Source organism: Pongo pygmaeus, chromosome 22 (genome assembly GCF_028885625.2).
Source record: "Pongo pygmaeus isolate AG05252 chromosome 22, NHGRI_mPonPyg2-v2.0_pri, whole genome shotgun sequence".
Lineage (NCBI taxonomy): Eukaryota > Metazoa > Chordata > Mammalia > Primates > Hominidae > Pongo > Pongo pygmaeus.
Window position 1 is genome coordinate 42,981,947 of NC_072395.2, and position 15,348 is coordinate 42,997,294.

The window sequence follows — 15,348 nt, forward strand, 5'->3', positions numbered from 1 at the left end:
TTTCAAATCAAAAATAAAAAAAGCAACATAAAAAAGTAGCCCAATTCAGAAAAAAAATAGGGGAAAAGATTCATTTGTGATGCTCACACAAATATATTTCTACCAGGTTGCAGATTAAAAACAAAGGAAAAAGATCTTCAATCATAGACCTCCTTCCATCTCAGGAGGGTTTCAACAATTCAAGTGCAAAATAGAGAGATCAGTAAAGAGAGAGGCAACCCTAGGCAGCCAAGTTAATAACCATAGAGGCTCCTGGGGAGGAGGGGGTTGGGTATCAGAAAAACCAAGCAAGAGGGAAAAAGCTTGAGTATGGAGATGGACTGGGGTTGTTTGTTCAATGTCTGTGTTAATAAAATTTATTTTATCTTTTAAAAAAAGTTAAAAAACAAATGCCAATTATTATTTTATTTTAGCCCACTGGGTAAGAAAGGTTATATAAATTCTTCCCTGAATCAGGAAAATGCTCATCTCTGATATTTTTTATTTTTCTAAAAGGTTCTTTTCGTTTTCGGCATTTTCATATGCACTTTATTGGCATTTGAAAAGGAATCAGCCGGGCATTGTGGTTTATACTGGTAATCCCAGCAGATTGGGAGGCCGAGGCAGGACGATAGCTTTTGAGGTCAGCCTGGGCAGCATAGGGAGACCTCATCTCTAAAAAAAAAATTAAAAATAGCTGGGCCTGGTGGCTCCAGCCTGTAGTCCCAGACACTTGGGAGGCTGAGGTGGAAGGGTTGCTTGAGCCTGAGAGGTTGAGAATGCAGTGAGCTATGATTGCACCAACTGCCCTCCAACCTGGGGGAAAGAAAGAGGAAGGAAGGAAGGAGAGAAGGAAGGAAGAGGAAGGAAGGAAGGGAGGGAGGGAAAGAAGGAAGGAAGGAAAGAAAGAGAGAGAGAGAAAGAAAGAAAGAAAGAAGAAAAGAAAGAAAGAAAGAAAAAGAAAAGAAGGAGGCAGGCAGTTAGGAAAGGGGCAGGGAGTGGGTTTAGCAATGTGCAATGAGCATCTAATAAATTAGAGTTGCTTCTTCAAAGAGGATCCCCATATAGCTATGAAGAGATATCTACCCATAGGTGTATATAAGTAGGTGGGGGGGGATATAAAATACATGGTGATTTGAAGGACAGGAAGGAAGCGCAGAGAGCAATAGTGTAGGGTAAATCTCTTTCCCAGAAGGAGCGTGGGGTGGTTGACACACTTCTGTCTCACAGCAGGGCTGAGCTAACACAGCGTGGTGTGGCACAGGGGAAGATGCGTGGGTGCAGCCAGGAGGAAAGAGGTCGAGCAGAGGCCAGGGTTCAACCACCCCGACAATAGAGGATGACGAGGGCATTGCCAGTGATCAAATGCCTGAAGGACAGAATTTCTGAATGGCAAAGAAGTGACATGGATTCTGACCAGACCAGAATATGGGCACCACGGGGCCCATGGCAGAAGACCAGAAGAAAAAAGAAGTCTAGGCCATTCGGTGTTTTGTGGTTTTGTTTATCTGGTTTGTTTTCCCATACCTAAGATGTTGAACTTGTCTGTAGGGCTGGGAAAGAATAGTTCTGAATTTGAGGATCAACTTTGCCATATTGGAAGTAGTTTCCTTCACTTTTTTACTTGTTGGGTCCTATTTGGTGTTCCCTTACATAATTTCAGGATCTTTTCCCCCGTGGAAGTCAACTTGCTACCATCAGCAATAGCCAATCCTGGAGTGGCAGGAATTCTTGCTGTACGTGGTGATCTAGTGACCTGAAAGTTGCTATCTGACTACTGGGAACCTGGTAAGCAGCCTCCGCACTCCCAGCTGTCCAGTGTCCTCACTCTCTGGTCTTACAGTCTCCAAGGCCCCAGGCTAAGTAGGAATACAGCCTATGAATAAGTCTCCCAAGGTTTTTCTGGCCCCAAGGTTATCCCCCTAAGACAAGTGAACAAAGCCTTCCCTCCTTCCAGGGCTACTTGTTAAGCAAGGAGGGCCTGAGTTTCTCTCCCACCCTCTCACTCCTAGCAGAGATTCAGGCCTGGCCTTGAGCCTCTACACCAGGAATCCCTTCCTTCTTCTTAGACTCACCATTGAACACAATGCTTCTCTTTCTCTCCGGAAGGTGGCAGCGCCTGAAACGTCTCAGAAAGATTCCAGCCTCTGCCTGCTGGGCCTCAGCAGCAATTCGGCTTTGTTTCAGCAGTTGGATCACAGTCGAGAGGAGGGAGTTGCAGGGATACTGACAGGAAAGTCCTTCTCAGGACAAGGAAGGAGGCCTGGTGAATGGAAATACAAAGTCTACAATTGGAGTCCAAAAAATAGAATGTTATCCCACAGGAGAAGGTAATAGATGTCAGGCACTAAAAGTAGTAAATCATCTAGAGGTTAAGAGGGGAAGGAGAAGGGAGTTAAAGTGTAGCAAAGATGGATGAGGAGGTCACTTTAGTGTTCAGGGAGAAAAAATGCTGTGACCGGTGAATCACAGGGAAGACTTGAGACATATATTATACACATATTAATCACAGAGAATATATATATATATATAGTCTCCCTAATTCTAATTCAAGGTACATATATGTATATATAGTCTCCCTAATTCTAATTCAAGGTACATATATATATCTCTAGTCTCCCTAATTCTAATTCAAGGTACTTAATGTCAATGAGATAATATATTTGTGTGTATTTATATATGTATGTTACTTCATCGAGACTCTGTGTTCTCATAGTTTAATATCTAATTCACAGAATTTTTAAAGGATCAATGAGGTAAAGAAAGAAAAACACCAAAAACATGGGTGGGCATGCAGTACGGCTACATTCCTCACCCTTGTCTCTTCTTGTTAGTTGTAAATGCCTTGAAAGCAAAAACTGTCTTGTCCATCCTGGATTCTCTAGCACTTAAAGTACTGTAGCTTAGTAACTGCTTCACAATGCATGAGACTGTCATTTTGGATACAGAATTTGCAGAAGGGGGGGTCATGGTGAGAGCAACAAGTGGTACAGTATGAAAAAGAAGAAAATATTATTTTTCTGTTTGGTTTGAAAAGTAGCTAGAATAGGCAAGATTGATACCTAATTCATTATTTGCCCAGTATTGTGCTAAGGACTTGATGTATATCAACTCAGTGAATCTTGACAGCAACCCTAGGACTCAGGCACAATTCTGACTCCCATTTTACAGATGAGGAGCACGAGACATTAGGAGGTTAAATAATTTGCCTAAGACCACACAGTAATAAGTGACACAGCTGGGATTTGAACACAGCTGCCTTCCTTCATTCCTGGGCTCCAAATCACTACAACATACTGTTTCTGGATGAAATGGTAATATGTTTATCCAAGACATAAATGTTTTGGCAAGGTTAAAACCTTTTGGAAAATGCAATGGGTACTTAACTAATGTTCCTATGTGAGAGGAAATAATTATCCAAAGCTAATAGCTTAAGGAATCATCACATTTTTTATTTTTTATTTTTTAAATGGAATCTTCTACATACTAAGGCATGCTGTTATTTTTGAGCAGTCAATAAGTATTTAGAAACCCTCTAGAACACAACATTTTCAAAACATCTGGAAATTTTGTGTACTGTAAATAACATTAGTAATTAAAGGTTGGACCAATGGATTAGACAAATAAATTGAAAATATCTTAAATGCATATCCTAAAACAGTTATCTAAATCTTACTAGGAAAAAAAGATACAAGCATATTAATGTTTTTGCTTTCTGTATTAATGGTAAAATTATGAAACTACCTCTTTTTCTTAATTCAGTGGAAGATCCATTTCCCAGGGCTGTATAATTAATCATAAAATAACCTGTTGGTAAGATTCACAATGAATACCTGATGTGGAAAAATTATTATTTTAATATTTTATTCTCTATTTTTGCTTATTTATTGATGTGCATATTTTACGTACAACTCCAAGGAATTTTAAGGAAGAATATTATACAAAGAGAAGTGATCCACTATTTCTTCACTCTAGCATTGGGCTAGTTACTTTACATACTTCTTTCCTGCAATAATCCTACCTTCATTAAATGAATGAGAAGAGATTGAGTCTGAGGGGCTAATGAACTTTTCTAAATTCACTGCTTGGGGGTGTGTATGGAATGATTCTCTCGTTTGACTCTTTCAAAAGTTGGTCCTCTTTTTACTATATATATTGCCTTTCATTGGTGCAACACATTTAATGTTCCAAATTCACTAACACAATGAATATTGTACCCTATTATAATCCTATCGGACCTTATGGCCTATTATTCTATCTGACAATTGGAAAATAATAGATAATTACAGTGAGATACATTGGATTCTAAAATTTGCTTCAAGTCATAAAACCAACTAGCTACAATGTGAATACTTAACATCACCTCCTCTGCCTCCCTTGTCCTTTCTATCACATGATATTTTTTTCCATGCAAATACATTTTAAAACTTTCTAGTGCATGCAATTTGCCACCAATTGAATCATTTCGTAGTTGTCAGTGTATCTCTTTCAGAATATTAAAGAGGCCTGTGGCATGTTAATTACTCTAATTTGGGGACATTAACTTTATAATTGTTATTATACTGGTTATACACTGATGTTAAACTATCTGATAAAATTTGCCTTGAAAATTGTAAGATAATTTTTCCTTCCCATCAGTTAGCATATGTGAAGGCATTTGGACTTTCCTTATAGGCAATGGGATTTCCTTACAGAGCTTATGGGCAGGCCGTGATGGAACTTGACTTGTGTTTTAGAAACAACTAAGATAAAGGTATAGATGACAGCTGTTGGGAAAAGACTCTGCAGACAATGACACAAGTCTAGAAGTCTTTTCCAATTATGTAGATAAGAGATGAGCAGATAGTAAAGGTGGAAAGTTGTAGAAAGATTTCAGATACTCGAAGTGATGCCATAATAAAAACTAGATGTGTTATTCTGTTTTAGAGAAAAGAAGAGAGAAATAATAAATTGAGTTTGGGACATTTAAAGGGCTTTCTAGGTAAAAGAAAAAATAGTTGATTAGAGACTGGTATTTAGAAGATGGGGCCTATGGATTTCTTCTCTAAGGTGCTCAGTTATTTTTGCTGTATTTTTCCTTTTACAAAGTTTTGACCTGAAAAAGCAAAATTGCCTAGGATGAATGAGCATTTGGGTATAAGAGAATCACCAATAGGGAAAAAAAAAGATTGCTGGGCGTGGTGGCACATGCCTGTAATCCCAGCTACACAGGAGGCTGAGGCAGGAGAATCACTTGAACCCGGGCGGTGGAGGTTGCAGTGAGCCAAGATTGCACCACTGCACTCTGGCCTGGACAACAGAGTGAGACGCTGTCTCAACTAAAAAAATTAAAAAAAAAAAAAAGACAACTATAAGTTTTCCCAACTCATGGTAGTTAAGTGTGTCATTTTAACATACAAAAATTAGTTTCTAAACTAGACATTGCTGAAAAAAAAATTCACTTTCCTTGAGAGAAAGAGTATTGAGCTACGAGTCCAGGCAGCCCTTTTATAAATCTCCTGATTCTATTGAGTAATCAATGAAATGTTCTGAGATAGTCTCATCTTTCAATTGAACTAATAACATTATCAGTTTCATAAAAGATTTAATAACAATTCATATAAGCAGTAGAGGTCCTAGCATGTAATACATGCCCCCAGAACATTAGACAATATTATTTATTATTTCTCAGAAGTAGAAATATACATTAGCTACAAAAAATTTTTCAAACCTGGCTGTTATATACATAATATTTATAACATATAGATTTGTTTGAATTTATAGTACTATCTTAAATTATAAATATATTATCTGCATTGAATATTGGTATAGGGATCCAATGATTATAAGGTATATTGTTGTTAAATAACATAAATAACATAGAGTAATTTATATTTTCAAAAATTAATGCTCTGTTTATCTTTACAAGGCAACCTTGACATTCTTTCTCAATATGGAGAATAAAAAATATCAGGTTTTTCAACACTCTTCTACAAGTTAATAAAACAGAAATAAAAGACTAGGGAAACAATGTCAAATAATTAGAAAAAGGTACAATTTATTAATATAAATGTATAAAGCAAATGGAACACATTCATTTAAGCTAGACAGATGTCAACACAAACTTTTGAATTGGATTGTCAGTTTCATCAAATTTGGAATAAACAGAAAAATACAGTATTTACAGATTTTAGTAAAACTAAACAGAAATGGTACAAGAAGGAAATTTATTTTTCACAGAACAAAAATGACAATTTTGACTCAGGTACCCGCATAGGAGCAGGTGAAGTTCTTAAAGGACAACTTTATTCTTTTTGTTGTTTTTTTTTGGTAAGCGAATGAAAACCAAGGCATATTTTTCTGCTCTTTTATTTATATTGATGAAACCTCAAAGTCTGTACTCAAATTCTTATGAAAATATATCCATACATGTATGATTTCTTGTCAAAATGCATCATTCTTCTTCAAATACAAAAACATAATAAGAAGAAATATTTTCCCTTTCCTAAAACCATCACTTTTTCTTAGATCACACTTTTATCTTTCTTCTGAGTATAGCCCTGGAAGAGCAGTTTGAATGCAAAGCCCCTTGACAAAATAGCTGCTTTTTAAAAATGTTAATTTAATATATAAGAAAAAAAAGCCTCTGGGAGAAGAGGATAAAGAAGTTAGGATTTCTAACTCCTAGGCTAAAAAACAGCATATCAGAAAGCCATTCAATTTCCTTTACAATGCTGATGAAAGCCTTCATTTTAACCTTCATTATAAATGGAGGACATTAATCCCTAAGCTGTTTTTAAACAATTAATAGTAACCTTCTTCAATCCTATCCATGATTTCCCTGAAAAGCAATAGTTGAGTTCTATTTATTCAGTGTAATGGATCAGCATTTCATTTTAAATAAAACCATATAAGCATGTCTCTATGTGAGATATAAACGTTACACTCATCTATGTACATAATGCTATGTCATGGAGAAATTACAGTGGTAAAATAATGCAGTCTTTAGCAATGTCATTTTGAAGTAAATGATAAAAAGAGTAGATGCTTGAACCATCTTAGAAAACAAATTACTATACTTTCTAGAACAATCAAAGCATTGGGTTTAATATCTCATTCTGCTGAAATAGCTTATAGAATCATAAATAGCTGACGCACAGTTCCTGTAATTAAGATTAGGCAGTTAAGAACAGTAAATCAAAGTTTCTTTGGGGTCCATTTTGAGAAAATAATAGAGATTTTTGTCATTTGCATGGCTTTATAGTAAAGTTAAAAAAACATACACAACTACACATACTGACTTCTGGAGTAGACGCTCGGTGACTTCTTTTCCGTGTGATAACTTTTTTGGGTTGTGTGATGGGAAGGTATCGAGTACCTGTAGCTACTGCTCTTTTCGTTGCAACAAAAAACACAACAGAACAGGGCTCCTCCAACAATCAGCACCAGCGCCGTGGTCCATCCTAAGTAGAGAGCTTCTCCAAGCTCACGTTTTTGGGCAACATTCACTACTGGGTTATAAAAATCTCTGATGATGGCATTGGCAACCCAGCTCACAGGGATGAGCACCACCACGCCCGTGATGATGAAGACGATTCCAGCCGTCAGCAGAATGTGAGCCTTCACCTTCTCATTGTCCCCCGTGCACCTGGTGCATTTCATGCCAAGGATGGCCATCATGAAAGCCAAGAAGGACATCACGGAAGCAGCACACATCAGTCCTCTGGCTGCCTGTAGGTCCGGAGAAAGAGCCAGCAGGGAATCATAGATTTTGCACTGCATCCTGATGTTAGCCTGCCTCACGCAATTCATCCACAGTCCTTCCCAGAAGTTTTCAAAAACCACGATGTTGTTTTCAATGAAGGCTGACACTCTCCACTGAGGCATGACAGTGACAGCCACTGTACCCACCATTCCAACACCACCAAGAAACAGCCCAGCGATTTCTAAGGCATGGATTGCCATTATCCTCTGGGATGGGTTTTAGCCAGCTGGACTCCGGAGCTGCTACTTCTGCTTTGAAGCAGTGCTCTCTGTGCCACAGAAGAGAACACTTTTTCCTGTAGTAATGAACTCGGAACCCAGTGGTTTTTCGAATAAGAGCTGCTTTGCTACTTCTAGCCAGATAGTATCCAGTGCTGGCTGGCTGAGATGGCCCTGCTATTGGCTGCAACAGGTAAACTTACAAATCAGGTGTGGCAACTTTCTCAGCCAATAAAAGGTGGATGGTAATCCAGGTGTGTCTAAACCAACACTTGGGCACTTGGAACAGCTAGACCTGCACAAAAACATTCTTTATACTTCTCGGTCTTCCAAGAAGACAGCAGTATGTTTACCTGTAGGCATAGTTATAAGTGGTTGCATAAGCATCAAGAAATGAGCCAATCCCTTGTAATGTGAAAGGTGCACCTTGTACAGGCAATTCTGAAATTCTTAGTAAGAGCTGCTGGGACCAAGGGATAAAATAAAATATCTGCTGAAGAATTTTGCAACGCTGTTGAAATGCCAAAGTGAAACGAGAGTAGGGGATTGAAAGATTGCTTTTACCTGGGAAGCCACATTCTTTGGGACACATGTGATCCAAGTGATTGATTTAATTTTTCTACAACTTCAAAGCAAACTCTACTGTGGTGAAATCAGGGAACAACAGATCATGCCAGAGGACAAAATAAGCTAAAGTAATTAAATACACAAGGCTGTCCTTCTCCTTGGCACTTAAAACATATTGGGGTTCTTTAAGCCAGAAAAATTACTTATTGGCACTTTTCTGATAATCTTCACTTATAAAAACATTTTTTGCCAAAATAAAAATCACCAGATGATTATCTTATGTAGCCAGCACTGTAGCATTAAAATAAGCTTATGAGCTTATTTGGTGGTGTTATTCTTGCTGCTTTGAATTCCTGGGCTGAAGGAACTAGAATTCTGAAGACAACACAAGACCCTTGGGTCTATGCAAATGGCTATTTCAAAATAAAATATTTACAAGACAAGGGAACTGAATTTACTAAACTGTATTATATTAGGTATTAACCAAATATATATTTTCCTACCTTTTAATATTATGTCTGCAGTAAGGCATAGAAACCCCTAAATGCAAGACAATTTGAACTTTCTTCTCAAAATAATGATGATCTAACAGTAGTGCTGTACTAAGCACAAATGTTTATCTGAGAAAATTCAACTAGCAATTTTCTTTTGGAGATCACCTTAAGCTCTCTGTCTGATCTTTCCAAACTTTAAGCTGCCACTTTATTTTTTCTTCTTAACATCATAAAAAATCATCTTCTCTTTGCAGTTTTACTTTCTCTCTGTTTCATTGGACTACCTTAAATCCAAATATGGGAGAAAATCATTTCTGCTCAGTAATTAAACTTTGAGAGTTTCATGGTCCAAAATATCTGAGTCACTTGTGGATATTATTAAAACTAAAACTATATGGTAGAAAGGGCAAAAGGAGGATAAAGTAGACTGTCTTCTAAGAAAGAGGTAGGATGCATAGTAGTCTGAGTTGTTATAATTTTGTTAAATAGATGTTATAAATGTAATAAAAAGTTAATATTTACAGAAATTTTCTCATTTGTTGACCTGCGAGGTGCTAAACTTCAGAGTGTCCCTTAGGCTGATGTAGAAAATATGCAGCATTTGGCCGGGCGTGGTGGCCCACGCCTGTAATCCCAGCGCTTTGGGAGGCTGAGACAGGCGGATCACCAGGTCAGGGGATCGAGACCATCCTGGCTAACACGGTGAAACCCCGTCTCTACTAAAAATACAAAAAAATTAGCCAGGCGTGGTGGCAGGCGCCTGTAGTCCCAGCTACTTGGGAGGCTGAGGCAGGAGAATGGCGTGAACCCGGGAGGCGGATCTTGCAGTGAGCTGAGATCACGCCACTGCACTCCAGCCTGGGTGACACAGCAAGACTCCGTCTCAAAAAAAAAAAAAAAAAGGAAAAAAAGACAATATGTGGCATTTTCTTCATCAAGTTTCTGTCAGTTACAGATTTGTGGTGGAGGGGGACTTAGATTAATCTTGGGAAAATAAGATTTTAAATGTTGAGATTTTAAACTTTCAAAGTTTAAGAAGTGAGCAGAAAACATTTTCTCCCGTATTTGGATTTAAGGTAGTCCGATGAAGCAGAGAGAAAGTAAAATTTCAAAGAAAAGATTATTTTTATGATGAGAAGAAGAAAAGAAAATGAAGTAAAGCTTAAAGATTTTCCTTTCGTGCAATCCACAAAAGGAAAAATGACATCTAAACAGAAGACATTGTTCATCTCTAATTGTCAAACTGGGAAAAAGGAATGATTGACAGAACTGAAAAATGAAAAAGAAATAATATAACTGGTTGAGATAATGACTAAGTGAAGCTACATTTTAAGGGATGTCAAGGCATATATTGATTCATTGAAATTTCTTTTCGAATTCCCGTGTGGCATGTTTCTTAGGAGCTCTGTTTAAATATTTCTGACTATCCACATCAACACAGGAACGCATGAGACAGAAGCAGAAAGCTCTGCCTCTGAGTGCCTCAGCCGTTGTGGGAGCTGCGTCCCAGCTACACATTCATATTTCTTGGCATTGTGTATTACCAAACCTCTCTTCCCTTAAGGCTTGAACTTTACTAGGAACTTATTTTACATAAAAATATTTTCCTTATTTCAAAAATATTAGGTACTTTACTACTGAAATTGTTCTAGCCAAAAGATGACGATCTGAGTGGGAAATTAACAGTAGGTTCACATTAGAATTATTGTACAGCTAATTCCCTACTAGGAAGTGGCCCAGGGCATCCAAATAGGTTCCTTATGAGACAGTGATACAGTTAACTCCATAATATTTATAAATAACCATGTCCTAAAAGACACTGGAATAAAAAGACAGAAAAAAATGGTAATATTGAGTTTGCTTAAGACAAAAGGGGCCTAAAGTCAAAGATAAAAGGAAACTGTTATCTGCTTTTCTGTCCTGCTGAAATGACTAACTTGGCTACAAAATTCAGATAGCAGTAATAGAGATATAACAGATTAATAACATTTTTACTCTAATTTAGAACTACAGAGCAAAATACATCGATTATTCAAAAGTTTGTACTCCCATTTCCATGAAGAACCACAATACTACCAAGAACCCAAGAGAGAAATGAGAGCTCATGTCAACCCCCTCTCCACCCTCCCTCAGGCTTTTCTGTCTGTCAACATCATCATGAGGCATGATTTAAGTTTAGCAATTAAATTTGCTAAACTGCATTCAGCCCTGATAATAGCATGACACAGGCAAATGCTTTTTCTTCCTAAATGATAACATACAAACCACTATCAGATTGCCTTATGCCCATTAATCCTTAACCTAATTCAACTCCACAGTCTTGGATTTCTATTAATTCTTATCACTGTTTGAAATAATTTTTGCTTCTGCCTATCAAGCAAAGGTCAGTTTCTTTTGTTTTCTGGATTTGCTTTGTAGTTTTCTGTTGTGATGACAGTTTTTCAAGTGTGTTTATTTTTAACTATGTTTCACTGTTAATTAACCATACTTGGCCAACCATCTTGTCCTGAGAGAATAAGTGAACATATCAATAGATCTCTGTGTTTTTCCAAAAATACTGTTGTGCATTGCTGTATGTTCTCTTGAACCATCATCTTGTTTGTTTTTCATGATGGCCAGCTATGCTTCCAGTTCTCTATCCTCAAAGTGTTCTGTATCCATTAGCAGCCCTCTCTTTTTACCACCTCTCTCTTTTTTTTTTTTTTTTTTGAGATGGAGTCTCACTCTGTCACCCAGGCTATAGTCCAGTGGCTTGATCTCAGCTCACTGAAACCTCTGCCTTCCAGGTTCAGGCGACTGTCCTGCCTCAGCCTCCCGAGTAGCTGGGATTACAGGTGCACACCACCACACCTGGTTAATTTTTGTATTTTTAGTAGAGGCATGGTTTCACCATGTTGGCCAGGCTGGTCTTGAACCCCTGACCTCAAGTGATCTGCCCACCTCAGCCTCCCAAAGTGTTGGGATTACAGGTGTGAGTCACCATGCCCAACCACTCTTTTCACCACCTCTGTGTGATCTATTTTCAATTGCTCTGCTTAAAAATGAACTCCTTCCTGCATAGAAATTGCCTAGTATCTTAGCCAATTCAAGCTGCTTTAACAAAATACCACAGATCAAGTGGCTTGAACAACGGAAATTTATTTCTCATTCTTCTGAAGTCCCAGATCAGGGTGCCAGTGTCACTGGGTTCTGGTGAGGACCCACTTCTCAGTTTACAGAAGGCTGTCTTTATGAGGTGACTTCACATAGCAGGGAGAAAGTGTGAGCTCTAGTCTCATTCTCTTCTTATAAAGACACTAATACTGTCATGAAGATTTTACTTTCATGACCTCATCTACAACTCTCAAAGTTTCGCTCTCAAAGACCTCACTTCCAAATCCCATCACATTGGGGGTTAATATTTCAACACATGAATTTAATGGGGACACAAATATCCAGTCCATAACATCTAGCTACTAACAAATTCAAGCAATCAAATTTGCATAATTCTGAAGGGTCTACTCGTGCTTAAGAACTTCACCCATATTATATCACCCATGACAATATTTCATTTTTCTAAGATGAAAAAAGAATGGTGAACATGAATTAAAAAATCAATAATAAAAATAGTGTTATGGACATGTTTTTACCTTTCTTTTGCTTTTCATTGCATTAAAAAAATTAAAACCTGAGTATAGGATGAATTCTGATATATTTTGAAAGACAGGTCTGTGTATTTCATGTGATATATTTGATGTCTCTACTAAAGTACTGGAAATCCAGGGAGATAACTGAAAAAAGCAAAACTGTATACTGTGGAAACTTTCCTATAAATTAATAAGTAATTTATATATGGAGAATTGATGTGAAATACCCTAATTCTAATGATTTCAAGAAAAATTTTAAAAAAGAAGGAATTTGCTAGTAATAGCACCTACTGAGTATTAAATGTTCTCCATACAATATGTTCTTTATATCACTCTACCTTATACTTAAAACATTTTTAGAAAGCAGGGGTCATTACTCTCCTTTTATAATTGAATAAATTAAAACTCAACAGAGACTGCCTTTTTTAAGGCCACACAGAATTTGCTGGTTGAATCTACAGAACTAGAATTCAGAGGCAGACCTAAAGCCCACATTCTTTTCTGTATTGCCTACCATCTACTTAAAGAGAACTAGGGAAACAGAATTTCTTACATTGGCATATATGGTCAGAGTTAATTAAGATACAAAATATGTTCAAAATATTTTTCTTCATTGCTTAGCACTCTGTTGTAAAAATTTTGCATGGCCAGCCTTTGCAATTTTTAAAACACACCTGCTTCACTAAAATTTGAAACCTACTTCTTTAGATACTCTATTCAAAGGAGTTTCTACTGGGGAAATATTGGCGATTTCAATAAGATTATTCCTTGTTTAGAATTTAAGAGAGTTCCCCATGCTGAAGGTACCACTGGCACCCCTTTCTCCTCTACTTCCCATGCTTGTCCCATCTTTGTGGTTCCTTAATTACAGACTAGGTCGTGATACTGAATGACCTAACCACCACTGAACAAGTATTTGGCTAAAGTAAGCATTAAACACTTTCAATGCAATGAAAGTGAACAGTTTCATGTGTCTGTGCCCTCAGCTAATTATAATACAGGGAAACTTTCCTTTGTATTTTATAGGGACTTCTTAGTGACCAACAGAGGAATGATTCTATGGTTACCTTCATTAGTCTGTTAAAATTGCTTTTTCAGGTGACTCACTAACAACTTTTCTTTTTACCTTTTCTAAACGCTAAAATAAAAAAAATTAAAATAAAACATTTTTAAGTTGTATAAAACTGTTTTCCACATGGTTATTTTTGGAATTGCTTGAAAAACAAATTTTTTTTTAAATCCCTTAATCTCCCATAATAATCCTTTCTACTGAAAAGTAAAACATAATATGAAGCCTTGAATGAAGAGAACAAAGGGTCCATGACAAAAGTTTCTGGCCAGGCAGAGACTGTAATTAGTACTAAAAATGATAACATCAGATAATGAATAGGACCAAAACAGAGGACTTCTCATAATTTTATTTTGAATCCACAGCAATTCACAAGTTTAAGTCATATTAATTATAAAAAGGAAGAGAAGAGAAAAGGCATATAGGATAATAGATAATATATTTAATATGACTATGCTTAAAATATTTTAATAAATATTACTTAATACTAGTCAGAACTACTTAATAATTACTAAGTTATATGAACAATTAAGATTAGGTGATATCATGATTAGTTAACCATATGATTTCAGCCTCCCAACGCCCTTATTAGAAAGGCCCTTTATTATGTCAGTTTTACTAGGAAACTGGAATTTACAAAGTTTAAATAACTGACCCAAATCCTCACAACAAACTGGTAAAAAAGCCAATATAGGAACTCTATTCTGTCAAACACCTGAGGCTACACTCTTGACCCACTATGTGCTACAAGTCATCATAGATCTACCTGTAAACCTAATTGAAAGCTTGCATCACTGTGTAGTTTTAGCTCTTACAAAGCATATAAGTTTTGGTAGATCAGAAGTAGTTCTCTGAAACAATGTCCTTCACATTGTGAGTTTTCAATAGGATTTTAAGCATCATAAGGAGAAATGAAGTGTTTCCATTTTCTGCAGCAAAATGCATTGTTTAATATGAGAAACCATAAGATATGAGGGAAATCATAAGCTATAAGGGAAAAGTCCACACAAATGGAAAACACATACAAGTGCGCGCACGCGCGCACACACACACACACACACACACACACACACACGCAATGTCCTTATAAGCAAACACTGAATATGGGAACACAAGAAACATTCTCCCTTGTAAAGTCGAAGTTAACAGGACAGGGAACAGGATGGAGAAATGTAATTAACCGGGCAAATAGAGCTAAGCCACATTACTGATTAATTTACAAAACAATTAACTTTCCACTTAAAATTCAAATTAAGATTCTGTCTGCCTTAGGCAACCAGTGTTTGCAAATTTAATAGGGCTAGACATTAAGTGCCTTACTTAAAACCAACTTTACATGGCACTGGGTGAGAATATTATTGGAACAAGCAGTACATGGCATTCTTGGGTTTCAGTTATTTTTTTAAGAGAAAATATTACAATATATAATAGTATGCTGGAAGCACTAATATTTTTTCAATGAGAATATGAGTAAAACTAAAAGTTATTCAACTCCTCATCTCAAATATTTAGAGTTTTGTACTTTCTGTAAATTTTCAAGACGATGTCTCATAAAACATCTCCTGAACACTTAATTTCCAACCTTTCAACAAGTATACTATGTACCAGGCCCTGTGATAGACTCTGGAAACCAAGAAATATGAGGCATAGT

General features: G+C 36.8%; 1 protein-coding gene across 1 annotated transcript; it reads right to left on the bottom strand.

Annotated features, from left to right (window-relative positions):
• Positions 1-5,991: 5,991 nt before the first annotated feature.
• Positions 5,992-8,095, bottom strand: CLDN8 (claudin 8). The gene has a single exon (XM_054468648.2). It carries the CDS (start codon positions 7,921-7,923, stop codon positions 7,246-7,248), a length of 678 nt encoding a protein of 225 aa, XP_054324623.1. The 5' UTR covers positions 7,924-8,095; the 3' UTR covers positions 5,992-7,245.
• Between the last annotated feature and the right edge of the window lie 7,253 nt (positions 8,096-15,348).